Source organism: Acyrthosiphon pisum, chromosome A3, assembly GCF_005508785.2.
Source record: "Acyrthosiphon pisum isolate AL4f chromosome A3, pea_aphid_22Mar2018_4r6ur, whole genome shotgun sequence".
In the NCBI taxonomy this organism is placed as follows: Eukaryota; Metazoa; Arthropoda; class Insecta; order Hemiptera; family Aphididae; genus Acyrthosiphon; species Acyrthosiphon pisum.
Window position 1 is genome coordinate 39,645,267 of NC_042496.1, and position 27,847 is coordinate 39,673,113.

General features: G+C 34.3%; 3 protein-coding genes across 5 annotated transcripts; 1 reads left to right on the forward strand and 2 right to left on the reverse strand.

Moving 5' to 3' along the window:
• Positions 1-29: 29 nt before the first annotated feature.
• Positions 30-3,332, reverse strand: LOC100164625 (gastrulation defective protein 1 homolog). The gene is made up of 4 exons (XM_001951394.5): positions 3,222-3,332; positions 1,931-2,526; positions 880-1,331; positions 30-795 (listed from the first exon to the last, which is right to left on the reverse strand). The coding sequence occupies exons 2-4, from the start codon at positions 2,504-2,506 to the stop codon at positions 96-98; spliced, it is 1,728 nt and encodes a 575-aa protein (XP_001951429.1). The 5' UTR covers positions 2,507-2,526; positions 3,222-3,332; the 3' UTR covers positions 30-95.
• Positions 3,333-3,575: 243 nt separating this feature from the next.
• Phb (prohibitin) lies at positions 3,576-6,039 on the forward strand. Of its 2 annotated transcripts, XM_008188255.3 has the most exons (3): positions 3,576-3,733; positions 4,971-5,428; positions 5,506-6,039. In XM_008188255.3, the coding sequence occupies exons 2-3, from the start codon at positions 4,982-4,984 to the stop codon at positions 5,878-5,880; spliced, it is 822 nt and encodes a 273-aa protein (XP_008186477.1). In that variant the 5' UTR covers positions 3,576-3,733; positions 4,971-4,981; the 3' UTR covers positions 5,881-6,039. The 2 variants fall into 2 exon arrangements, with proteins under 2 accessions (XP_008186477.1, NP_001119688.1); NM_001126216.1 differs by lacking the exon at positions 3,576-3,733 and having other exon boundaries at positions 4,982-5,428; positions 5,506-5,880.
• A 41-nt stretch (positions 6,040-6,080) lies between these two features.
• Positions 6,081-24,715, reverse strand: LOC100166680 (ion transport peptide-like). Of its 2 annotated transcripts, none has more exons than XM_001952565.5 (4): positions 23,965-24,715; positions 10,025-10,353; positions 7,960-8,089; positions 6,081-6,707 (listed from the first exon to the last, which is right to left on the reverse strand). In XM_001952565.5, the coding sequence occupies exons 2-3, from the start codon at positions 10,351-10,353 to the stop codon at positions 7,960-7,962; spliced, it is 459 nt and encodes a 152-aa protein (XP_001952600.2). In that variant the 5' UTR covers positions 23,965-24,715; the 3' UTR covers positions 6,081-6,707. The 2 variants fall into 2 exon arrangements, with proteins under 2 accessions (XP_001952600.2, XP_016662735.1); XM_016807246.1 differs by lacking the exon at positions 23,965-24,715 and adding an exon at positions 11,860-11,910.
• Between the last annotated feature and the right edge of the window lie 3,132 nt (positions 24,716-27,847).

The window sequence follows — 27,847 nt, forward strand, 5'->3', positions numbered from 1 at the left end:
TTCACATAGAAGCAATAACTAAAATTTTATTGTAGTGTTAAAAATAAAAAAATGATTGTATTTTTTGGAAAATGTATGTCAACAATTATTCCTTATTACTCTTTGGGTTGTCCAATAGCAAATTTTATTTTTTTTTCTTGTGGTTCACCTTCTGATTCTTTTAGGACAGCTTTCGGTTGTGTTTTAGCATACGCAGGGGTAATCCAATATGGATTATCAGCTGCATCTTGAGCATACTTCAAAATTGCCTCTCGTGGATCTTGATCATCTTCTACTCGTTTGCTTAATCCCAAATTACGAATAACATATGAGCTAAGGGTGCTTCCTGATGCAGCAACACGACCACCTTGGCCAGACTTGATTGGTAAATCTGGCCTCTTTGATTTGACTGGATCCAATCTATCTTTTTCATTCCGTTTCTTCAATGATTTATTTCTGTCTTGTCTAAACATCGGTAGTGCGTGAGGTGTTATGATTTGTTGTGTTGGTACCATTTCCATTTGTTTGGTTTTAGTATGGGCTTTTGAAGCGCATAACATTGCACCTCTTTGGCTATTTACTTTGTCGTAGAACACTTTCACAGTTCCGTCACCACAACCTGCGAATAACTGTTTAAGCTTAGGGTGCCAATACACCTTTATGGAATGTGTTTCAGAAACTTTCACTTTTTCAAGAAGTTCAAATGTATTGGTATTGTAAAACATTAAATGTCCTCCTTGTTCTTTGGGACGTACCGAGTGACCAGTCACTACTATTGAATCATCTGGGCTAAAACAGCAGTCAGTTGTAGAATACCTATACAATTTAACACAAAATATTATTTAATGATACATTTATGCATTCATTTTATAAAACTTAACAATTATACTATTGACATACCTAGAATACAGCCCATCCACTACATGTATAGGCTTCTTAAAGGCCCTAATGTCCCAGAGTTTCATTGTTTCATCAATACCTTCTCCACGTGTACATATTAATGTGTCTCTATAAGAAAACACAATAGAAGAGGTATCTGAATTATTTAAATGAGCATCTCTAATTGTAAACGTAGCGTTCACAAAACTTGGTTTTCTGGTATCCCAAACAAGAATTGATCCATCCCTACATGCGCAAGCAACTAATTTGCCGTCATTACTATAGTTGCAAGTAGTCGGTATTGTTCTCAAACCATTTTTGGATCTACATTTAATTATGCTCTTATGTTTATCTTTTTTGGTCATATCCCATATACGACAAGATCCATCTTCTGAACTGGTTAAGAATTCTTCTTTTTGTCTCGGATGCCATGTACCACAAGTCAATGGAGATGTATGACCTTTGGTACGTACCTATTAAAAATAATTATCTATTTAATATCATAGTATATAATATTACAATCCCTATGAATTTTTGTTAATAATAACTGCTTTTGAAGTGAGCTACCTACACCATAAATTAATTTTGTTTAAATTGTTTTCAGTAAACAATTCTTAAGCATTATACTTTGTCAAAATTCAAATTTATTTGAAAAATATTTTGTAGCTTTATTTCACTTTAAAAAAAATGCCCCAAAATCATCAGTTGAATTTATTCAAAGCCAGTTCTTTCTATAGCTGCTAATGATGTAGACTTATTGCTTACTTTGCCTTAATTACATTTATTTGTTTTCTCAAATTTTATACTATGCATTTAATTACCTAACTTAATACACCAGCGCGTACGCTAATTGCAATCAATAAAACACGATAACCAAACATAATAATATTATATAATATTAAATAATATGTTTGTAGCCTGTAGGTATTACCATTGATTATACATAGTGTAATAATATTATACCTACTATGTAAAATTAATGGTATTAGGTAGCGTACTTCAACAAAACATGTTTACATGTTGTGTAGGTAGCATTTTTAACGATTACCTAATAATATTATGAACCAATTACCATGTCTGAAATGTACTGGTCACCTTTGACACATTCCCATAATTCATGACCATCTCTATCTAATACTTTAGCTTGAGACATACCAGAAATTACTAAAAGGCGGTCTCCAGTAGGTGAGTATTTTAAAAACTTGATTGGATGGTTGCCACAAGGAGTTAGAGTTCGGAAACTCTGTAGTGTTTGGTCCATACCAGCAAAATCCCAAAGTCTTACATCATAGTCAACAGATCCACTAGCCAACCTGACTCCTGGAGGATCTATACAAAGTGCAGAGACTGCTTTGATACCATGATTTAAAGACACTTGACTTTCTATTGGAATTTTAATCTGTTTCGAATCATCATCATCATCATCATCATCGTCGTCGTCGTCATCATCGCTGCTATCATTGTCATTATCAGTATTGTCTTTTGAACGAGTCACCTTTTCAACTTCTTTATTTCCTTTATCATGATCATCTGTAGAAATATTTTGTGTACTTTTTTCCAATTCTTTTAATTCATTGGGTATAGGTGGCCCAATATAATCGTCTTCATCTTCTTCATCGTTTATTTCATTCTTTTGCTTGTCACTCATTTTAAAATTTTAAATACAATCTGAAATCAAAAGAATTAATAATTTACATATAAGTAATATTACATACTTCATAGTTTTAAACAAAATTGAACATTCTTACAGTGATTTACTATAATATTGAATTACTAATTTAATGTATTTTAAAAATGAATTACATATTTTCTCTTTAGTCTACAGATTTTTTATCAGAGTTAAAATTCATGTTAAAATGATTTATTATTATTGAGATAATTCAATAGAAATCTCAACAGAAATTGTTTAATTTAAGTTATTTATGTAAAAGTTTTTTAAAATATACATTTTAGAATGAAGTTAACATTTTAGATGTTATATTACATTTTTACATTTAAAATAGGTAAGTATAGATACTGTGTAAATTCACAAAATATTATTTGTTGTAGGTCTTTATAATACATAACTAGATTTATAAATATATATATATATTTTTTTTAATTTACAATTTATATTGTAGACTCATGATAAGTATATGTAGGTTGAGAAGACAAAAAGAACATGGGTTATTTAATTTAAGGAAAAAAGCCACCCAGTGATGACTTATTAGTTTGATTTAATAAATTTACATTAAATAATCGTATGAACGTTAATGTCAGTAGACAGTAGTGAGTATTACTAAAATCCATTTTATAAATACAACTAAGCATAATTAACAAAAATAATTCACTTAAGAAGGCGTATAGGTATAGTGTATACTTACTAAATAGTTTATAACTTTGAAATTTATATTTTATTATTGCATGGGTTTGTAACTTGAAATGTTGTATCTTCAGATCTTCTGTATTATGATTTTCTTATCATTAAACTACTAACAATATTTATAATTTTATAAATCACGTTATTATCACAGCACAAGTCGGCTTATCAATGAAAAATGTTTAGTTAAAAAATTAAACATAAATAAAACTTAAAATTTACGATCAACGAGTATAAATTATGATATTTTTTAATAATTTTGTAAAAAACGAATTAATATATTATGTGTTTTTAAGCATTTAAATTTCAATAAAATGTATTTTACTTTTGGTATAAGAATGATGTTAGTAACCATTACCAAAACCTAACCTAAGAATAAATTATGTAAAATAAAATATAATCTGCCGATCCTTTTTCATTTTTGATTGAAGAAAAAATCGTCTAGTGAACTACGGTGGACTAAACTTCCAAAGTGAAAATTAAAATTGTGCCTTTTTGTTGAATTGGTGAAAGCTCGTAAGTATGATCTATGCATAAATATTCCAATAATTCATTCAGAACCGTAATTGATTCGTGTCATATTGATGCTTTCTGATTATCAGTTGGCAATATTATATAGACTTAATAATTATTATATGACTATAAGTCTTGGTCATGTAAATTAGGTATAATATTTACATAAATATTTTTTCTATAAATCATGTACATTTATATAATAATATAGTAGCAATAGACGATTATAGTACCTAGATATTATTCTGTAGTATTGTGTTCCAACAATGTACGTATGCGTTAATGCCTGTACCCATTCTTTTATATTTTGTTGAGACGATCTCATGCAAATTGAGCATATTTCAGAGTTATACTAATTATTACTATATAGGACGAGGCATTATAATACCTAAATTTTTAACAAATTTTCAAATGACTATGTCGGAATGATAAAAATAAATCTTATCTATTGAGTAAAGATTTAGTAAAACTTAAATACCTATGTTAGTGTGACTAAAACATAAGTTGCATACCTATTATATCTTACCCATTATTGTGTAATAATTTTTATTCTTTCATTCAACTGATTGTACATTTCCACCTCAGGACTAAGATAATGTATAAATATATTATTATTACATTTTATTTCATGATCACAACTTTTGATTTTAAAATTAAAAATCATTATATTTTAAACCCAGTTATAATACAATGTTTATTTTACTGAAGGTTAAGAACGATTAAAATAAATAGTAAGCGATAAAATCGTGGTTAATATGGTTTTATAGTAATAATATTATAGATAATATTTTTATTTTAAAGCCCAATTATCTTTGAATATTTTTTACTGAGATATAAGATTCTTGCTATACTTTATACCGTATTATTGGTTAGAAACTATGTTTGGTTCAATCTATTACAGTCAACTTTTTGTTACACAAGGTTCACGGAGGAAAAAAATTTAACTGAGGTACTAAAAATGTTGAGTTATCAAAATCTTAATGTATTTTTGTTAAACCTGTCCAGTTCATCTTGGCCATCAGCTGACATCACAGTATTATTCGAGGTATTATTTTACATTATAAGATAGTAATCGTAAGCTTAAAAGCTGCTGATGACCAAGATGAACTAGACGGATTATATTTGAAGGAAAATTTTATTTGTTTGAGAATTTCAAGTTACCCAAAGTCGACTGTATTATATTTGCTATATATTAAATTATTACTGTTTTATGATTTTAATTCATTGTGTATTTTAATAGATTTTAAGAGTATGGCCGCTCAACTGTTCAATCGAATCGGTCAATTGGGTCTTGGCCTAGCAGTAGCTGGCAGTGTAGCTAATACAGCATTATATAATGTTGACGGTGGTCATCGTGCTGTCATATTTGACAGATTTACAGGAATAAAGAATACCGTAGTTGGAGAAGGAACACATTTTTTAATTCCCTGGGTTCAGAAGCCAATCATTTTTGATGTCCGCTCACGTCCCAGAAATGTTCCTGTCATCACTGGTAGCAAAGATTTGCAAAATGTTAACATCACGCTCAGAATATTGTTCAGACCCCTTCCAGAACAATTGCCAAAAATATACACTATTTTAGGTGTAGATTATGATGAGCGTGTCTTACCCTCAATCACCACTGAAGTCTTAAAGGCTGTAGTGGCACAGTTTGACGCTGGTGAACTAATCACCCAGCGAGAAAATGTTTCGCGTAAAGTAAATAAAATATTTTTTATATAATTCTTGAACGTAATATTTTTTATTATGAACTTAATAATTTGTTTTAATATTAGGTTAGCGAAACTCTTATTGAACGTGCTGGACAGTTTGGTGTTGTGTTAGACGATATTTCAATTACCCATTTAACATTCGGTAAGGAGTTCACTCAAGCTGTTGAATTGAAACAAGTGGCTCAACAAGATGCAGAAAGAGCAAGATTTTTGGTAGAAAAAGCAGAACAACAGAAACAAGCTTCTATTATTTCCGCCCAGGGAGATTCAGAAGCTGCTTCAATGTTAGCTAAATCATTTGGAGATGCTGGTGAAGGTTTGGTTGAATTGAGAAGAATTGAAGCCGCAGAAGATATAGCTTATCAACTATCAAGATCTAGACAAGTCTCATATTTCCCCCCAGGACAAAACATTCTTCTTAACTTACCGGCACAATAATTTCCAATAATGTAGAAACTATTTAGACAGTAATGATTTTTTTTTTTTCGTCACAGTGTAATATAAAATCCAGCTATACATTAAATCTGTAATTTTTTTTTATTTATAAAATATGATTTTGTTGCAATAAAATCAGTTACATAGGAATGGGAATTCAAATAACAACTTTTCTTATTTTTTAGAAATACCAAAACAACTGCTTAAAGAGTCTAAATATTTTTTTTATTTATCTCAAAGCGAAAGGCTAAAAATATATTGTTAGTGAAACAAGGCTATGTGTCATAAAGTCATCAGAGTTGTCATCTTATATTTCATTTTTAAATTAAATAAATACAAAAAAAAAATAACAGTTTTTTCTTTTTATATAAAATAAAAAATATTACACAGTTCTTATTAAAAGTTATTAAAATTGTTTTCTTTTATATATAATAATATAATTTATAATACAACTCTTAGAAATTAAAAACAAACAATTAAATAAGTTTTATAAACAAAAATTAAAAACAAAATCTTATGATCTATTTAATAAATTAGAAAAATTCATCTAGGGAAAGTAAACATATTTCTTCGATATTATTTTGTATGTAATGCTGTTGCTTTCTCTGAATAGACTAGAATAGGTTTTTTGACGGCCAATGTCTGGTTTATAAATAAATAACCAAAAATAAATAAAATATATGTAGGGGAGTACATATACTGTATTGTATTATTATATATTTTATTTCTTCCCCAAAAACTCGACCATCTGGTTGTATTGAGTCTCCTCCATTAACATTTGAAGAGACTCCAAACAAGCCTTAAAGTATACCGTGTTAAAGCATGTAGATCTGTAAAAAAAATAAACAAATATGACTATTAAACTCCTATTGGTAAATATATTGATAATATTTCTCCAATAAATGTTGTGTAATAATAATATTATTTATGTTAGTAAATTATCAATAATGGTATTAAGGGTACAAAATACAAAAGTGGTAAAAACAGAGCAATTATTTAATCTTAAATAAAACAAAGAAAAAAAGTAAACTATCACAATTGCGACCACTATGAGATAAAGAAAAATTAAGATGGGTTATGTCGTGTAATCTATTCCCTGTTACCACTTAAAAATAATAAAAAGACAATAATTTGTACGTAAATTCGTTTCTCGGCCTCTTCTCTTTAATCATAATATATTATTTTATTTTTGTCGATTTCTCATAATATTAACAGACTCTTGCAATGAAAACTTTAAGATTACCGTCTAACATTATAATATCCCGCGAAGGTTTAATGGTACCTAATTCATTAATTATTAAACTGATATGTTTAATGTGCGTTTTATAATGTAATAATTTTATAAATTGTTCTGTTGTAATATTCTAAGCGTCAAAGTACAGCGTTTCACGTATTTCCACACGCCGTTGGTTTTTTCTATTAATCCGCTTAGTTTTCGAAATATCAAACAAAAACTATAGAAACGATATCCATTCGCTTACAAACTGACCTATTTAAGTAGCCGAGAACACGTTGTCTATTTTAATAATAATTGCATCAGTCATTACCACTAGGCTCGGATGTTGTTAAAAATTGTTTAAGTCCCATTCAAATCAAGTCCGTGGTATATATTCAAACATAATGCAACAATTGTAATTAAAGGAATTATTAAGTATATTTGACATTTGTACACATTTTCCTACTTTATGATTACAACTTTTTGAAATGTGTATTCATACCACAAAGGCTGAAAACGGTTAATACTGTTTATTACGATGCAATTTTGTAAGTGTAGGTACCTATTCCATCATTGTGTTTTACCGCCACTTTAATAATACAAAAAGTTTAACTTGAAAAAATTAAATATATTAAATATTAAAAACATCGATCGCTAACAGCTGGATTCCATTGCAAAAATAAAATATACAAACATTTTTGACTATTTAAGCACAACGACATCCGAGCCCCAAATCGTATAGCGCCTACGCAGGCAAGGACGAGAAAAGGTCTAAGGATAGGATCGGTGGAGCGTAAAAATAATAATTAGATCGTGTTAGTAAATAATAACAATAATAATAATGATAAACAAAAAAAAAATAATACCTAAGCCCTAACCCCGACAGGATCAGCCCCGTGCAACTGTTTAATCCACTTCTGTATCTTTTCCACTTCGTCTTCAAGCAGGAGCACGTCCAGACATCCTTTGAAAAAATCTGTCGTGAAGCAATTTTTCCTGGAAAACCAACTGTTTGTTAGGTAATTGTGTCACTGTATGACCATCGACGGAACGCGTCGAAGGCGAGTGGATTTTTCGGGGAGTGGGAGGGGAGGTTCGTGTGGATTTATAAAAAAAAAAAAACAAACCGAATTCAAAACATCACGCACGTCGAATCGGTGCGATTTGTATTGATGAAATCGATTCGAAAAATAACAACGTCGGACGCGGCCGATAGTGGCAGCACTCGAATTGGGGTGGGGTACTTATCTGTTTTTTATGCGCAGACCTCTTCTCATTACCTATATCCTAATCATAATAAGACGTTTAGGTGAGCACATTTTTTTACCCCTCGTAATGTTTTTTCCAAATCAAGCACTGCCCGCAGCTATTCTGAAATACCAAATCACAGTTTGTCGTGCGTCGCGCGCTTCATGGTGACCCGTGGAGAAGAACGACTACGTATCTACTGGCTGGCACTCGAATCGTCGGGGAAAAAAAGAAACAATAAAGCCGGGTTCACACTACACCGTGTCGTCGTGTCGTGTCAATCAAATCGTATTGTGATTGGATATTACTTTTTTGATATCATGTAATAACCAAGTTGCAACCGAGTATACCAAGAATTGACTACTGCTCAACTTTTAAACCATATTGGTTACCAGTCGTAACCATATAATAACCAAGCCCTCGCACGACACGACACACGACGTAGCTGTGAATGCGCCTTAAGAATAAAAACCGAACGAGTCGCCGCGGATACGATCGAAGTATAATATTATACCAATTAACATATACCAACGTATACCGCGACACGGCTTGTGGTTCGCGGATTGTTGCATGGAAAACATTATTATAATAATATCTTCCCGATCGCGTTTTTTTCGCACAGATGCTCGTCGAGTGCAGACCGGCAGCCGCAGCTGCTGCAATCGTGACGATATATTATTATTTTAAACGAAACGGACGCACGCGATGTATTTTATAGGTGCCTATATATTTTATATTGTTATTTATTATTATATATTATTATGTGTCTGGATACTGTAGTGCCGTTTCACGTGACATAACACATTTTAATTTACGGTTTGCGAAGTCTGTCTAACGGACAGGAAGTATATTATTATTATGTACATCGGAGAAAACATGCGATCCCGGATATAGAGCGTCGGTTACTCGGTTATAGGCCACGTGAGTATACTTTGAATCCATAACGATAGTTTCGGGAGTATGCCACCGACCGGAAGTGACTTACATTTTTATAATCTATGAAGTATACCTACATATGAGGACACATTCAAGAGCCAAGAGGTGCGTTTGAGAGACTGTTCTGCGCTGATATCATACTACGCTGGGTAGGTCTTTGTGTTTGATTTTTATTGTAACGGCCTCTTAGACCAAACCGACAGGCTCGATCCATCTCGATTATCCGGTAGTACGTATGCCATTGAAGTGAAATTCGGCAGCATATCTCTCTTAACGCAGTCCTCCTGCTCCTCCTTACATCAAATATAACGCGAAAGACGCTTGTTTTTACAGTGTTTAATCGTCGCGTATTAAAAGAGAAAAAAACCTCAAGTTTAGGTACACGTATAATTGGGTAGGTAGGTACACTTCATAACTACCTATCTCGGTACAATTTGTTACGATAATTGTGCAAGACGCGAGTTGTAGGTAGGTACGTGTTATATAAAGTGAGCGTTATCGCGAAATTTCATAACGACATAACATTATTAGGTTTGTTACGAGTGAAAATAGCGAACCAGTTTTCGTAATGAAAAAAAACCGCTTCCGAAAAACGAGCGGACGCGGCGGCGCGTAAACGGTGTAGCGGACTTTGACTGGCCACAAATCCGCCATAAATAGTTACAATTGGAGTGAGCGAGCGAGCCAGCGCTGCGGGTGTCGGGTCGTAAGGGGACGTGTGGGTGGGGTTGGGAAGGCGATGCGAACCTGCACAGTGAGTGGAGCTGTGGTTCCCGGAACAGGTTGTAACAGTCTTCGCACACCCTGTCCAGTCGGGCGAATATCGTCTTGTCGTACACGCCCTTGCATTGGATGTCGAAGAACGACCGCTTGCTGAGCGGGTGATCGATGCCCGACAACGACGGCGACGACGACCCGGCCGCGCCGCCGCTTGACATCATCCGGTGGTGGCCGCCCGAGTGGTGGTGCAGGTGGTGAGCGGCTGGCACGGCGACCACGGACACGGCCATTATCGCTATCAACGTGGCCACCAGCACTAGTGCGGGTTCGTAGCCCATTACACTGTATTTCGACATCTGCTCAAAACAAAACGAAAAATATAAGCGTTAGACAAATGCGAACAAACAACACATAAATGTTAAGGCGCTTAGGCACCTCAAATACCATTGTATTATAGACAAATATAGGTATAAAAGAGGTGTGGCCACCGTCAATGTTATATCATATATGGATCAAGATCGAGAGCAGTATATACGAAGACTGACATAATTTTAATGGTCGCGGACGACAGTTTCGGGTGTATTGGCGCCGCAGCCGATGGGATTAGTGTCATATAGAGCTGCGCAGGACGTTATTGGAACAACGCGAATACGGCTTGTTATGAGAAAAAAAATTCGTTTCCCATTTGCATTTTATACGCAGCCACTTTCTTTGACCAGTGCAATTTAATTCAAAATCGCCTTAGATTTGTCCGGGCTCTGTACGATCATCATACTTTAATAATAATCCTACATAGATCTGCGACCTCACAGCAAAAGAGTCGTCAACCTATTCAACAACATTTTGTCTTATACAAAGTCGATCGTAAATAATGAATATGCACTGAAAAAACACACACACAGCATACAGAGCGCTTCGGAGATATATTACGGAGCATATAATATTATATTCGTCAACTATTAAATATATATGTATATATATGCGGTGAAAAGAGCTACAACTCGCACAAATAAAGAAATTTCTATGAATATATTACACTATCATTGCCAATTTTTTTTTCATTGCACAATTTTTCGCGTAAACTCTGTCGCCGCCCGACGACGGAATACCTCTATACACAATACACACACATATACAGACATCTACATCATAATATACAATATGAATTTGTATATACGCTGCAAACTTACGCGACTTCGTATTATAAATATTTACACGATCGCGAAACCCACGACTGTGCTATAGTGTGATGTTTATATTTCGCTGCACTATATGATGGGCTGACAGTGGCCAATATATCATTTCATAATAACATAATATTATATTAATTATTATACACATTAAACGGTTCGGGTTTGTCGTCTCGCCAGCCCTGGTGCAGTGCACAGTGTACACGTATAATATGTATACTAATACGACCTAGGTATACAGGTATCTATCTAAATATTCCATGCGATATGCTGTATAAATTAAAATCGTGGCGACTTGGCATCACTATGATGGACGGAGCAGGACGACAATAATAATAATAACAATATTATATATATATATATATCGTTGTAAAATTATCTGCACCGATTCAATATTATACTATAGGTTTATATATTTATAATATACTTTATATACAATTCTTTATATTAAGTTAATGAAATATTGTTCAATCGTTATATTATATTATGTAGGTACACCAGCTTCAGAGCGCCGCCAGGCCTAGGATTTATCAGATGAGGGTGCAGCGTAGGCATAACATTAAAATGTGAACACTTTACAAATTTGGCGTATATAAGTGCATATATATATATAAATATATATAGGTGTACACGACGGTAACAGTAATAGTAATAATAATTTATTGTTCTTACGCCAATGTCACCTCGGCGGAGTAGCGCACGCGTCATCGTCATACATACAGATTTAGGTATAGAGCGGGTAGGTACCTACGACTGCATCACCGCCGCGCCATAATAAAACCTATATAATATAGTATTATCATTAATAATAAATACTAGTATTTAATAGTATTATATACCGTATATATCGCGTGCGTTGAGATTTGTACCAGTATAATAACATTATATACATATAGTAATATAATTAATATTATAATGACGACTGTGTTTTTTTTTACTTGTTCAGCTTTCGCGTACATTTAGGTAATACAATAATTATTACAATTTATATTCGGATCGAGGTCGCAAAATGAATATTCTACTTACGGTACGTGATACGATATAATATAATATTATATTATATTATATTATATTATATTATATACAGACTGATTGACATATAACTGCCCTCAAATTTCTGCTGCGCCGTTTTATATTATACTATACACGTCGCGTATTACGCGCTCTCTTATCGTCGACCTATACCATTCTAAAAAGATAATTATGCACTTTTATGCAGCTACTTGTAAAATGAGGACTTATTTCATTTATTATTATTGTTTAAAACAAATGATTTGTATAATATGTTATCGCATAAACGCGAGACTGCATTTAATTCCGAGAAAAACTCTGGTTATTTTAATAATATAATATGTTCCGATGTTTGTCTTGTTGGTCAGTGCAGTCACCCCAAATCTGTCGTCAAAACCCATTTGCATACGTTCTACCGACTTAGCTGCAATAGTTCTGGAGCTGAGAAATTTCAAAATATCTATCGCCCGAGGTTAAAAAAAATATAGATTATATCTACCAACCTATCGCTCCACATACGATACCTGCTCGTCGTATCGAACTGTGTGTAGGTACGGTTAAATGTTTTTCATACACGAATCGCTTTAACGATGTTAATTGCCTTATTTAATCGTTGTTAGTCGAAGCTTATTCACGCCAAACTCATATAGAGAGTACCTATGTTATTATATCATACTTGTAAGTTGTATAGCTAATTACTTTTTTTTGTAATAGGTAGATTATAACCAATAATAACCATCAATGCACAGCATAATATTATAATATTACAGTTTTTCGCGTTAAGCAATTAAAATATTTAATACTATATGGGTATAATACTATAATATACATATTATAAGCACTTAAACGAGATGTAGCAAAGTAATATTATTGGAATAATATATTTAGAAAAATCGTCAATTAAAAAATGTTATATAATACCTATTATAATTTTATAAATAAATGTATTATTTTTTATTATACACGCATGTTATCCTTATAAACTATGAAATTAAATTCGACTCGCGCCTATATAGTTGTTTCTGTCAAAGCTGTTTGTTTCCATCCGAATAAATTGCGTTTATTACACGGTGTATTATTGGATTTATGCGACTCGTAATAGTGTATAAATACTAGATACTTACATATTTTTTATTTCTACGAAACAAAATGTATATAATAACAAGACAAACTATGTAAGACGATAATTGATTGCGCGCGTTTTTTTGTGATGTAATATAATGAATAACGACTATGTGAGAAAAAAAAAACTTGCGCTGGATCCAAGAAAAAAAATCGCATTACAATATATATACAACGATTTGGATGATAAATGCACATGGGAGCTTTCTGTTTTCTTCTTTGGCGCGTGCAGCACACATGCAATAAAAGTTTTAGCCGGTCGCAAAATTCACTTACGACCTCGAATACCCCGAGGTTCGTATATTTTATGGCAATAAAAATGGCGTTGTTTCGCAAAAACGCAATTAAGACGCGCGTGGTTGCCCGTGTATATGTGTATTTATATGTCAGCTAATATCTATGCACACGCCACATTATATATACTTATGATGGTCTAATGTAGATTTAAAATCAATTAAACGATTATACGATGCGTGATGGCGGATGAGTGACCGGAGGAGGAGTAGCGTGCGTTAATTTTACTACAAAATTTTCTTCGGGAGGCCCGAGCTCGGGGAAGAGACCTTGGGAGATTTGCAGACCGCGATTAAAACCCGAATACAAAATGTATACACTAGGCGGATATACTTGTTATTATACTTGACATAAGTCATATAATTACCCATCTAAATCGTATAGATATGTATTATTTAAATAAAGCTACATATTAGGAATTAGTACCCGCGTACATAAAAATAACAACAATAATAAGAGTTAACCTATAAAATAAAATATTATTTTTTGCCGATCCGCACACGTCGTTGCAGTAGATATGGTCATTACTCGTCATCACTCATCGCATTGCGTCTGAACAACTTGGAAGAGTGAAATAAATCAACCTACCCTAGAACCGTGCAGTTTCATACACATTATACAGAGGAAACGAACGTCTTAGAAAATTTGAACAATTATATAACCAAGCAACGATGAAATCTAAATGTACAATTGAAAAGTCACCTGTTTGAAAAATTACTGCAAGACGTGTTGGACCCCACCTACACATGGCTCAAGTACAGAATTATATATATATCATATATCACGTGCACTCGGCGACGACTCGTGTTTGGAATAAAAGTAGGCGATCATAATATACCACATCACAATAATGGGTCCCCTGTTTTTTGCTCTATCTGTACGTCTCAATTGATATCGCCTCGGGAATCGAGGAGCCTTGACCTAGATCGGAAGACACACATTCCGTAGCAGAGGGTATACGGTCATCCGCGGTAGATGAAAAACAAAAAATACCGGGAGGGTTACCGACCTGGTATATATATAGGTACAACTGTACAAGAAAAGGCGGAAACGCAGAGATTCTGTCACGTCACTACCATCGATGACGGGCGGTGACGGTGTAATTTCCGAGATAGATTCAGAGATGGGATTTTTCGTACAAAATACGTCTCGAAAAGTGTCGTGTTACCATTATTATTATTGTACTTGTATATTATTATAGGTATTTGTGGCGTGATTTGTAAATTATTATTATTATTATTGTGCGATGCGATAAGTGTATAATTCAGTTTGCGGACGGAAACCAACGATGCACAATGATTATACCTAATATAATAATATTATATATAGGTAGTATATTATATTGTATGCACATGTGGAACGGCCGAAAGTGTGAGTAATACTCACGACGTTACTATTATTATTATTATCAATTATAAGCTCTATACACACTTGGGCACGGCGCATACTCGTACAACTGCACTGGCTATATCTCTGTACGACTATACAGATTGATAACCCGAACCGACACATCAAAGGTTTGTTCCAACGGATTGCCGAAAACTGCTAACGCACGCGCTATCGAAATTGCACATGCGAAACAATAATAATAATAATAATACAATCGTATATTATGGTTCACTAATTACTCGGCGTCATACATCATTTGCGCAGTATTTAAATATAATAATTATCTGACATTAATAATATTATATTGTATTGACCCTTGGAGTTCGCCAAAGAAATTATAATATTATCGACATTGGCGAACATCATCATAATCATAATCATAACAATTTGCCAGACATATTTATATCAATGCATTATTGTCGTGAATCCCTAATAATATTATCTATACACGTCACATCCCCAGTCCCGTCCCGATTGGAAATCGTCTTCGGATCATTTCTGTGGAGGTATTTTTTCTTTTTCCCTTTATTTTTATTTTATAAGTTTGTATATTTTGTTTTTTGTTTGGCACAGACGCTGCGCATCTCATGCAATCCGTGAAAACGTGACATGATTCGTTTGACGTCAGAAAAGAAAAAAATTAAAAACCGACGTATTTCTTGCAAAAAGAACTAATGGCCAAAACCACTCGTTTCGCACGACCATGACATCCGACGGCGGCCATAATTGCGTGTGTGATGATAATGTTACAGCTTTCGTAATAGACGTGAACAAGAGAACTGGACAGTTATTATTATTATTATTATTGCCAAACGGATTTTCCGAAAAACATATATTATAATAAATATATTAATGTCGCTATTCCTAGACACGCGCATGTCGTCTTTCTATTAATTCAGCAATTTGTTTCTAGATGTCAGCCATGCGAAGTTAAAACACCGAAAGACTACTATAATTTCACTTCAACATCGAGTTAATTAAACATCTCTCCGAGCCGCCGACAGACATATCTGTAGACTGTACTACCATATTAGATAGTACGCGTACGATATAGCATTTGCTTCTTAAAATAATGTTAAGACAGTATATATATACCTATAATTCAGACATATATTATGCATATACTGTCATCATCTGCACGTGATATCCGGGTAGAAGGTGGGGCAAGTCAAATCGAGATGACTTTAATAAATGTTGACACATCACAGCAGACTCGTAAATAATGATTGCAAAAGAAGTCGCGATGATAACTTCACGAATATCGAACTTTCAAAATAACGTTTTTTAAAACATTTTGTTGATTGAAACATTAGTAAATTTGTAATTTATTTTAGGTAACAATTATGCCAAATTACTGTAATGTCTACACTCTACTTATTATATATGTTCTGGTATATATTTACATTAATTTATGTGTGTTTATAGAATGTGACTGCAGAAATATTAATGCGTATACTAGACGAAAAAAAAATACTCAGGATTTTTAAAAATGTCTGTACATTTTCTTTGTTTTAACGCCAAAACGGTTCTTAACGATAAATATAAGTGGGTCGTTCAACTATGCAAAGATAAAAGTGTACTCGCAATTATAGTATGGCTGTTTCAGTTTCAACGCGATTGAATATTATTGTAGGTATATAGGTATGTACGTCATAATATGATGCTGAAACATAAACTCGAATCCTATCGAACGGATTTATTTATTTTTCAGACAAAATCGAGTGTAATTCACTCGACTAGTTTATGCACATGTGATTTTTCTATACAATATTTAAAATAAAACGGTAGTGCAGTTAAAGATACCGTCGTGCTACGTGTATAACCAACAATAATAAATGGTCCATCGCGGTATCTCAGGTAAACCCGACTTCACCCGGGACATAATCAACAAATATATGAAATACAAAGCTTTATAGGTGTATCTCGGTTTTAGACTTTAGTGTACCTAAAGTCTATCAGCTCACTGGAAAATCGGCGTTAGTGTGCCTACCTAGCTTTGTGATTCATAGAATTGAATACGAACTTAAGTGTAAAATCAGTCAACGACCTTGGCTGCGCAAGTTGCTGGTAGCGACTGCAGCAGTCCATCATAAATCAAGACACCATACTTGAGAATTAATCGGCTTTTGCACTGCAGTGTGCACCTTCGTATCACATACGGAATTAGGTACCTATACAATGGTATACAACAGGCTACAAACCTACAGTGAATAAATCCACTTAGAACAATAAATATGTAAGTACTCATATAGTCATAATAATTTAATTTTAGGTATATATGAGTATATTATAACTACGGACAAAACGAGAGGATAAAAATCCCATCTTTGATTATGATATCAAAAAAGTATACACAATATATATATACACAACCCATAAGTGTTTAATAAATTATGCTGCACATCATTCAGTAATCCCATAAAATTGCCATAATTTGAACACCAACGACAAACCTTATAATAACATATTATTATTGTCATGCATTCGATTTCACGTGTCCGCGGAATGGTATAATATGTGAGCGATATATGGAATTTTAATCTATTTCCTCTCGGGCACGTGGACATATACGTCATATTATTATCATAGTATGAAAGCATTCAATTCGAATATTCAAACTTCAAAGTACCTATATAATATAACTATATTATTATCGTCATTCGCAAGTTTTCGCTGTACGTCGCGTCGTGACAAAAATTGAAAAGAAAATTTATTGATAAAACGCATTGACACGGAAAATCTCCGTCTATAGATACTGGTACTGGTGCTGTAGTTATGTTTAATATGTCAACAAACTATCTGTACGCTTATACCATTGGGCATTGAGTGCTTGTGAAAATTATTTTTATAGTACATACCTATATAATAAACTAATATGGGTGTGCATTCATTACAAACGAAGCGCATGGTGCGCCATATCGTGTTTACTGTCTTCCCAATTTTGCCACAAGTGGAAAATTTGTAGAAAAAACAGGGAAACGACTCCGTGGCTCGCCCTGTATAATAATATATTGTAAGTATATAGTGTATATACGCACTGATTGAATATAATAAACCTATACAACAATATAGGCAATGAAATTGGTAGGTACATGTGTCGTGGTGCGGTTATAATTACGTGAAATACCAATGGTTAAAAAATTCTTCGATAAGAGCAGATAAGCGTCGAAAAAAAATATACAGGAAAATAAAAACAATATTGGAACGGTGCAGATGTTGTTAAACCTATATAGTATATGTTTATATAATTATATCGATGGCGTCTGTGTACGTGCGGTATAGAAGCACGAGTGTGTATTGTGTGTGTCATGGGTGTCGTGTAGATATACCTATATAGTTTATACAGAGTGATTCATCGCAAGCATTTCACCCTTGTATTTTTTCTTTAATAAATAATTTATTCAAATCTTTTTTTTAAAGCGAAGATTTATTTTAATTTTTAAATATACTAATTAAAGATCATATTATTTCCATATAAGGGTGTCACATAATATAATGTTCTGTTTTTGAAATGTGAGTACACATATTTTTAACTGTAAATTATTTAGTGCATAATTATTTTGAAAATGTCTAATTCAAAATTCAAACGGGTAGTCTCTCAGTTATAAAATATTTATATTAATAGTCCTTAAAAATAGTTTTAGAAAAATATAAAATAGCTGCACAATTGAAGAAAAAAAAGGGGGTGAGCATATTTGGTGGATCACCCTTTATAATTTTTATATGTTTGATATCACATGTAGTGTAGTCGACTATTGCGTATGTATACTATATTATAATATGTGTACTGTATATAATTATTTGGTTGACCGACGCGACAATGATAATGGAAATATTTTAGGAATTTCAACGTTTCGTTTTCTTTACGACAATTTCTCCACCGTTCGTAATGCACGCGTGACGATGTCCTGTCGGCTGTCATATCCACTGATACAGATACAACATCACTGTTCCTATACACACATGAAAAGACGCGTGCGGTTCTCGAGACACAATAATAACAATAATAATTACCAGACGTGACGTGACCACGTGGGTACCATAATATTATTGTAATCGTTTCACCCCGTAAAATAATATTGTATCCTATCATTTAACGAATATCTCGCGAACCGAACGCAATATAATATTAATAATAATTATAATATGTAATTTACCTTTGATATACCTGTGGCCTCACGATTGAGGAGGGATGGGGGAAGTTGGCTCTTCATTCTCGGATCTAATTTGGAAAAGTTCCGTTTGCACACATTTCAAACCCGAAATCGCGCAACTTGTGGAGGGGATACGCCCGACGGATTGGCGCGACTTCGCGGTCGGAGTTTATTATTATTATTTATTATCATCGTTATTATTACCACGGGACAGAGGACGCAAAATCGCCTGCGCTGGCCGCGAAACTGACAACCACGCGTGGTCAGCGTTTATTTGCGGACAGACTACAGACGGCGGCGGCTGCGGAGGACACGCACAATTGACTGGCAGAAACCGTCTGGAAACGTTTGCAGACGTCCTGCCGGTGTGGACACGCTAAACAATTTACGACGGCGGCGTAGACGGATAAATCGTACTTGCAGCCGCCGCACAGCATAAATATAATATATTGCCCAAATAATAAATTTTACGCGAAAATATGATTAAGAAATTAGTGGGGGAAATAACAACCGATAAATCGGGTGGCGTCTTGGCGATCGACCGCACGAAGAATATTATTATTATGATTTATGATGAATGATGACGACCTGCGGCACGAGAGTGATCTGTCGCTCACACGTGTCTGGCGTCTGTTTCCCCGAGTTCTAGCCAGTTCCGGCACGTGAAAGAAAAACGAACTCCCGTGGGTTTTCACTTAAAATTTTTCAGTTACGCAATAGTATATTCTATTCATAACCTTTCTTTTGCGTTTACTAGCTTCGTGGAAGCGCCGCACCCCTATTTAAAGCGGTCCATTGACGTATTGACATCAAAGTAAGGTATAGTACCTACAATAGCTACTATTAATACGCAATGAATCGATCAGGTTTTCATGCGCTAATCATTTAAAAAAAAAAAATCATATATTTATGTAAAATAGCTGATGCCTTTGTTTTATGCAAGATACAACACCGGGGTTCACGAACAAAAAAATATTAAGATTTTTATTGCTGAAAATATTTAACAAATGTAGTAGGTACATAATTAAGCATAGTAGGTACCTAAGTTACTTTCAACTTAGACACTACCTCCTTATTAACGACAAGTTACATCACAATAAATGTCAACAATATAAAAAAAGCAAACACTTTTAATCACTAAACAGCCGGACGAAAATAGTCGCTTATCGTGTAGGTACTGTTAATTTTGGCCGACTATAATGCTATTTATCCGATTTGTAATTATCACAATATAATTGTCAATAGCGCGGACCGTGAGAAAAAAACAAACAAAAGTCGTTATAGTGACGCCATTAACCGCAATAATAATATCACCGCCGCAGGTCTCGGTGATCGATAGACGACTACGATCGTCGTTGATACCTATATATTTGAAAAAAACCTGCAAAATTTTTTATGCTCATAAAAAAATTAAGTCGTTTCTATATTTAGCGCAACGACGGCAGGACCTCGCGAAATTTTAACGGCCGTGTGCATATACGCGTATTATTATACATATTATTTACAGTGTTTTTTTTTCCGTCGGTTGTCGGTATGACGTACGAAGGTATACCTATATCAATACACGACGAATTGTACATAATTATGTTATTATTATGCGTATTCGTATATATTCTCCTCCTACTCGGACGCCGCCAAACACAGACCTAAATACGACGACGGCGGTGGCCAATTAGCCGTTCGCTAAGAGAATATTACGCGCAATTTCCTCGGGCCATATGTGTATATATATATAATACATTACACGGCTAATAAAACGAAAAATAAATAAATAAAAGCGACGTTTCTATTTTTAAAACACGCGCCGCCTCCGCAACCGGTTTTGCGCCATTGATTTATGCGGTCGCGATGATGATGACGATAATAATAATAATTATAATCATGCATTTCTTCATTTATCCTACACGCACACGCACACGTACACACTACAACAGACCACGCCGGCCACCGGCCCCTGTCCCGTCGGCTGTCTTGTCGTCGACGGCAGACGGTTTCCCACGACGGCGGCGGCGGTCGTAGTATATAGATCTCTTCGGAACAATATAATATTATTTTATACGCGGTAGGTAGGTACAACAAACGATAACCTTATACGGTGTATTAATTGACCGAGCGAGAGAGACTGCAGAGACAAAGCGAAAGAGTGCGAGGGAGAGGGATAAAAAAAATTCTACTACCGAAGGCATATAGGTAAAAGCCTGGAAATACTCGACGGAGAAAAAAAACACTACTCGAACCCGAGACCGACCGCGTTTATATTTTCATATAATATTGTTATTATTATTATATTATATTATGTATACGATATATTTTGTATTATATATTCAAGGCGGTCCCTCGGCCGCTTAAAAACGGAAATTAACTATAAAGAAAAATAAAACGCGGGCACCCAAACCAGTGGCAAAGACGGCGGCGGGGTCGCCCGCTAAATAGAAAAGAATTCAACGCACCGCCGCCGCCGCCGCGCCGCCGCCACTTGCCCAACGGCTATTTCAGAACATCCAATACACACAATGGTTATTTTAGATTTATTTTATTTTTATATTGCCCGTTGTATTATATACGCACCTATATACACGAAATGTAACCGATTAGTTCGCGACCGCCGATGTGTATACAACGTGCTCGTCGTACTATACGTCGCTCGTCCGCGTTCGTTCAAGCGTTTCCGTTTACGTTTACGTGACGCCGCGGTCGTCGCGGTAATGAACGGGCGCGCGCGGCATCATTATTTCCGTCGGAAAATCGCGGACGCGGCACCGCCGCCCCCGACCCCGTTCAGACGACGGCGGTAAACGGAGACGTGCGCGGCGCCCCCAAAGCGCTCCGGAGACGTGCCGCCCCACCCGGAGACCCTGTCCAAGACGCGTAAATCAATCCCACCATCGACGAAAAACAATATAATATTTCCATTAACAATATTGAGTTTTTCCACACATCGTAGTAAAGCCATCTCATAACATATAATATTATTGTTAGACGAATGCGTTTTTATTTCCAATCCGTTTAAATAAATTGTTTGTAAAACGGTACACAACGCGATCGTATTTCCGCACTATATTATTAAATTTGAACACCGGGGCGGATCCGGTATCTATATCATCACGAAACTTGCCTTACGTTTTTCGACTTTGCCGTTATTGATGAAGTGCACGACAAAACCATTTTAACTGCCAGATTGCTAACTGCAGCAGCAGTAGTAATGCACTGGTGGTTAATGGTCATCACTTATCACATAATATTATTATTATTATTTAAAGCATTGTAATGAATTTATAACGCATCGATATGAATAATAATAAATCAGTAGGTAATATTATAATTTTAATTTAACTACCTACGATATTATTATTGAGATTAACAATCATAAAATAATTTATCAGTATATTTGATAAATTATGTTTTTATTGAATGATTACCGTGACATTTTACCTACTGCAGACACAGTATTTTTCAAACGTAAATAATTAAAGACGTTTAGTAAAATAATAAACAATCTAAATCATAATGATAAATATTATACAATATTAATTATTATTGACCAAAAATAGGAATCTGCGACGATTACAAACTTTAATAAACTGACCTTTCAACTTTCAGTGAAAGTGATACCAAAATAGGTACACAATGTGTATACGTTATAGCCGTACAATGTACAAATTACTCAATACTGCAATTATTTATTATTTCTGTGATTCTATTTGTACAGATTTAGTATTTCAAGATTATTTATCCAGAATCCAGATTATTTTTAAGATGTTAAGATCTGACATTTTGATAAATAATTTTACTATAGAAATCAATTTGGATTTACATACAACATATTTATGATAATACTGATATGAGGTATTATATTTTACGGTAATTAAAAAACACAACTTTATTCAGATGTACAGAAAAATGTTTGAATTCTTAAAACCCTGTAGCTATGGTACGTAATATGTTTGCGTATAGGTCGTATATAGACGAGCGTAGGTATAGGTACAGGTAAAATATTGTTTTATGTATAGTATAATATAATATAAGTATAGGTATAGTGTATTTTATAATAGGTATATTGTGTAATAGCTAATAAATAAAGATACTGATATTGAGATAACTGAAATACGTCAAATTGTGTTTAAAAGCTTTTTATAACTCGGTCGAGTGACACGTGCGAATCTAAACGTCTTGGTTAACCTGTTGCACTATCGTCGAACACGATATAATATCTGTCGCAATTAACGCACTGCGCGCGGTGATACAATTAGAGTTTATACACATGTTAACGATACAATAAATACGTTTTCCGCAATATAGATAATTCAACGGCGAACATTTGTGTTCATAAATCGTGTCGATAAAGCGATAAAGTGATATTATAAGGACTTTCAAGTTATCATCGTCAAAGTCTGTTCCACATTTGTTGCCGCGAGCCGCTTTTAGCGTATAGGACAAACACAGTGTACGTAATAATATATCCTAATCGTTATCTCATTATTTAACGACAGACAACCGATACCGATCGGAAACAGAAACGGAACCCCAAAATATGTCATAGATACTTAGTTCAAACAACAAAAATATCGAAATTTTGTTTTCTAACTGTTATACAATCAGATTTTGCGGCCACACGACCAAGGGTTGACATGGTATATTACATGGGGTGCATGTGGCGAAACAAGTATAAACCCGTTCCGGCGGCGCGCGGGGAAGGTTTATCGCGTAGACGCGATGACGGCGACGACACTAACCTAGGGCACGCGGCCGCTGGCGAACGGTCGGCGGCGGGGCGCGTGTGACGGAGACAACGACCTACGGTACTTACTGCGTTACGAGAAACAACGGCCGTGGCTGAGGCGGTGTCCACTGAGCGGGCGATTCTGCCCGTTTGCGGCGACGTTGCGACGGCTGTCTGGCGGTGGCCCGGAGGACCTCCGGCTGCGATTGCGGCTGCGACGTCGGCGGTTAACCGAGCGGGACTGAACGGTGTAACGTCCGGTCGCGGTATAATGTTATATTATACAGAACCGTCCGAGGGTGCAACGGGGGTGCACTGACGCGGGCTCAGGTTTTCGAGTGGTTGAGCACGAATATGTATTCGACGAAACTGTCTCCCGACGGTTTGTACGCCGGTATCATCTTAGTGGCGCGGAGACCATATTATTTTCTCTTGCACTGTGCAAAAACGATCTAGTACGTCCGGATCGGGGGCGGGCGGGCCGCGGCGATGACGCGAATAACAAAAAACGCGCACTCTGATAGCGCGGCGGCTCGGGGAGGGTGAGAAAGAAACAAAAGTCTCGAGACAAAAAAAAAAAAACCCGACGAAAAAAAATTTCAAAAACGAAAAAATTGTTTAGAAAAAAAAATGTATTAAAACGACACTCGTCGAGCGGCGGACGACTTTGAATGGCGCGAGGTGCGTGTATTTAATTTATTATTACAATATCACAACAATCGTATACGTATCGAATAATAGGTGTATGTGTGTTTAATTGACGGCGACTCGTTTTAAACTAAGAACGAAACTGACGAGCGTTGCACGTTTATGCGCCAAACTGCGATCCACTACTCCATCGCGGCGAGTCGCCGCCGCCGGACACGGTTCCCTCTCTCTGAGCGCCGTTCGCTTGGCTCCGTTCCACCGCCACACAGCCGCAGCCGCCGTGTGTACGTCAGCTTGTGGGCACTGTTCACACAAACACACACACACACACACACCCGCCGTATAAATTTCATTACTCTTGAGCTGCCGCGTGTGTGCGTAAGATTTTTATTATATATTAAACGACCGCGATTCGCGTGCTCTCGTCATCGTCATCGGCCGCGCCATTCAGTCTCCCGGTCGTGTCGTCCCGCCGCCGCCACCTACCCTCTCCCGGCACGACGACGACAACGCATCGTTGCTGATATATCGCCGACCCCACCCCTTCGCCGGTAGATTTAGATTTTTATTTTTGCCGACTTACCGCGCGATAAACGATTTACCACCATTGGCACCACGGACAGTCTACGGACGAAAAGTAATAGGTAATCACTATATAACCAGGTAGAAGGTACGCGAAGTACCTACTTTTGTACCGATAACGTATAACGGAGTACTTGCTCGTTATTCACGTCCTCCCTAGACAAGTTCGTGATCGCATTATGACTGTTTGACGTCTGTAAATAATTATTAGGTACACTGTACACAACGTAAATAATTATATATAGTCTTCAACAAAAACTTTATGGCGTTATAAAATGTTATTATTTTTTTTTTTTTAATTGTTATAAAAAAATGGAAAATAGTGCCCGTTATAAAATGCTCGCATTTCGGGACTTTAAGTTTTGACGTTATAGTCAGTTTTGCGCGCTTTCCGGCACGTTTCCAATCGCAGTCAACAGAATACTTCAGCACTATATGATTGTTTAATAAAAAATAACTGAAAAATCAAAATTCCATTTATTTTTTTTTATAAATTATAATTAAAATTCGTTTTGTACAGTGTAGTTATGAAAATTGAAAACAAATCCTGAAATCCTTTCAAACACGATTCTTATTATTTTTTTAATACATGCCTAATATAATATTATTTATTTATTGGCTTACGACTTACGAAGAGTAAAACATTTCTAGTTAAAAAGAACACAATTATTTTACAAAAAATAATAAACTACCTACTGACACAATAACTTATTGCATAATAGAAATACAAAAATAAAATGAATACGCAAAAATATTTGAAATTTTATTAAAACTAATGTTAACAACTTAACATAAATATTATTATAAGCTTGACTATCAGCAATCAATTATAGTTCTATATATGATAGTATTGATAAGTGATAACTGTTATATACCTAGAAAATAGATTTTTTTTATTTTTAATTATTTGCATAATAATTATTATTTATCGCATGAAAGACGGGTTAATTAGTTAAAAATAACCAAATAAAAAATATCATTGGGTGCACTATTTAACTCAAATGCAAAGCCAACTACATCCTTATAATATATTATTAGAGCACAAAGTACTGTATAATATGTCATTCAAGAACCAAATAATGAATTTAACTCAATATATTATATTTAATATTAGACTTTTTTTGGAATGATGATTAATGACTTACAGTATTGTACCACATGTAAAATAAAAAATTTTCTTTATGTTATATTTAAGGGGGTTCGGAAAATTATTGCTTAAAATATTAAGTTTTGATTGGGTATTTATTATTTAATAACTGTACGAATTATATAGTTGTATTATTGTAATAAAACAAATATTTTGTGAGATGACTTTAACAGTGATAAGTGTGTACTATAATAAATACAGTAAACAAATTATTTACTGAGTACTTATTAATAAATTAATAAATACCGGTATTTTACATTTTTACCACATTTGTGTACATTCAAATATTATTACCAATTTAAAATATAAAATTATGAATGGTGAAAAAAACATTTATCAACTAAATTTTATACTAAACCTAAGTCACAAAAAAGATATTATTTAGCCCGAACAATTTTGAAAATTAAAATTAAATTTTAAATGTTGACAGATATATAGACAATACGCCAGTTTTTTTTATAATTTATTCATTTACGTCAATAGGTTTAGAACAATATAAATATAAAACTAAAACTAAAACTTTCGCGATTTTTATCCGTCTAAAAATAATATAAATGTGTATAATATATATAGATTTTATTTTATTTCAAAATAAATATTTCTTTTATTTTAAACTGTTGTTTCTTTTTCTCACTTATAATGATCATGCCAAAAATTATTTATAGTGAAAATTTACAAAAATATCTTAGCAAATAGGCCGTAGACAGAGTTTTTGTTTAGCTTTATTTTTATGAGTTAAAATATATTTTAAATTTGTAATTAATTGACCCATGCAGGTATAGTGGACAATTCAGTGAATATTTAGTGATCATGAATGATTAAATATATTAATTTTATTAAATATATCATTATTACTGCTCATAAACTTCAGTCTTGGATATATTTTTTTGTCAAACACTATAAAAAATAACCAATATATCCTGATCTGTATATTATATTATGATCTCATTGACTCTCATTCATTCACTGAAAATGTTATATGATGATTAATATTGACCGCATAAACTGTGAACTCACCTCTGTAAATCAATGTAAATATAAAAATATATAAATATAAACCTACAAATATTACGAAACAGGGTGTGCATGTGTGTGGTAGTGTTTAATATTATTGTGAAGTTTTCATCGAATCGTACATAATTATTAATAATATGTTTTATAAGTCTTACACGTAAAACTGTTATCAGAATTTTCACATTCCCTTGAAGTTGTTTGTGCGAATAGAAAATTGAAAACAAAACATAGCTACCTACGTAACGCCGTGCATAATAATAAAATACATACCTAATATCGTATGCGAACATATTTTAAGGAGAACACTATAATGTGCAAAATAATTCACCGAGGTCATATTATTATTATATTATATTATATTACACTACTGCACACACTAACTCAAAAACAACAATTAAATGTTTGGCGCCGTGGTATAAAGAATGAAGTCAGTTTTTTTTTTTTTATATTCTACCGCCGATAACTACTCTGCAAGTGTAATTATTTAACAATCTGTGCAAAATTAGATAACGTAACGACCGCGATGCTCTTGGTGAACTTGATAAAGCTGTAGAGATCTACACACAATATACGCACAAG

Excerpts from the sequence above, each read along its gene's own strand:
- Phb (XM_008188255.3), top strand. The coding sequence starts at position 4,982 with ATGGCCGCTCAACTGTTCAATCGAATCGGTCAATTGGGTCTTGGCCTA. Across the intron at positions 5,429-5,505 it reads GAGAAAATGTTTCGCGTAAA|GTTAGCGAAACTCTTATTGA; the intron begins GTAAATAAAATA and ends TTTTAATATTAG.
- LOC100166680 (XM_016807246.1), bottom strand. The coding sequence starts at position 11,901 with ATGACGATGACGCGTGCGCTACTCCGCCGAGGTGACATTGGC. Across the intron at positions 10,354-11,859 it reads TCCGCCGAGGTGACATTGGC|ATGTCGAAATACAGTGTAAT; the intron begins GTAAGAACAATA and ends TGTTTTGAGCAG. Across the intron at positions 8,090-10,024 it reads CAGCTCCACTCACTGTGCAG|GAAAAATTGCTTCACGACAG; the intron begins GTTCGCATCGCC and ends TTGGTTTTCCAG.
- LOC100164625 (XM_001951394.5), bottom strand. The coding sequence starts at position 2,506 with ATGAGTGACAAGCAAAAGAATGAAATAAACGATGAAGAAGATGAAGAC. Across the intron at positions 1,332-1,930 it reads ACCAGTACATTTCAGACATG|GTACGTACCAAAGGTCATAC; the intron begins GTAATTGGTTCA and ends TATTTTTAATAG. Across the intron at positions 796-879 it reads GTGGATGGGCTGTATTCTAG|GTATTCTACAACTGACTGCT; the intron begins GTATGTCAATAG and ends TAAATTGTATAG.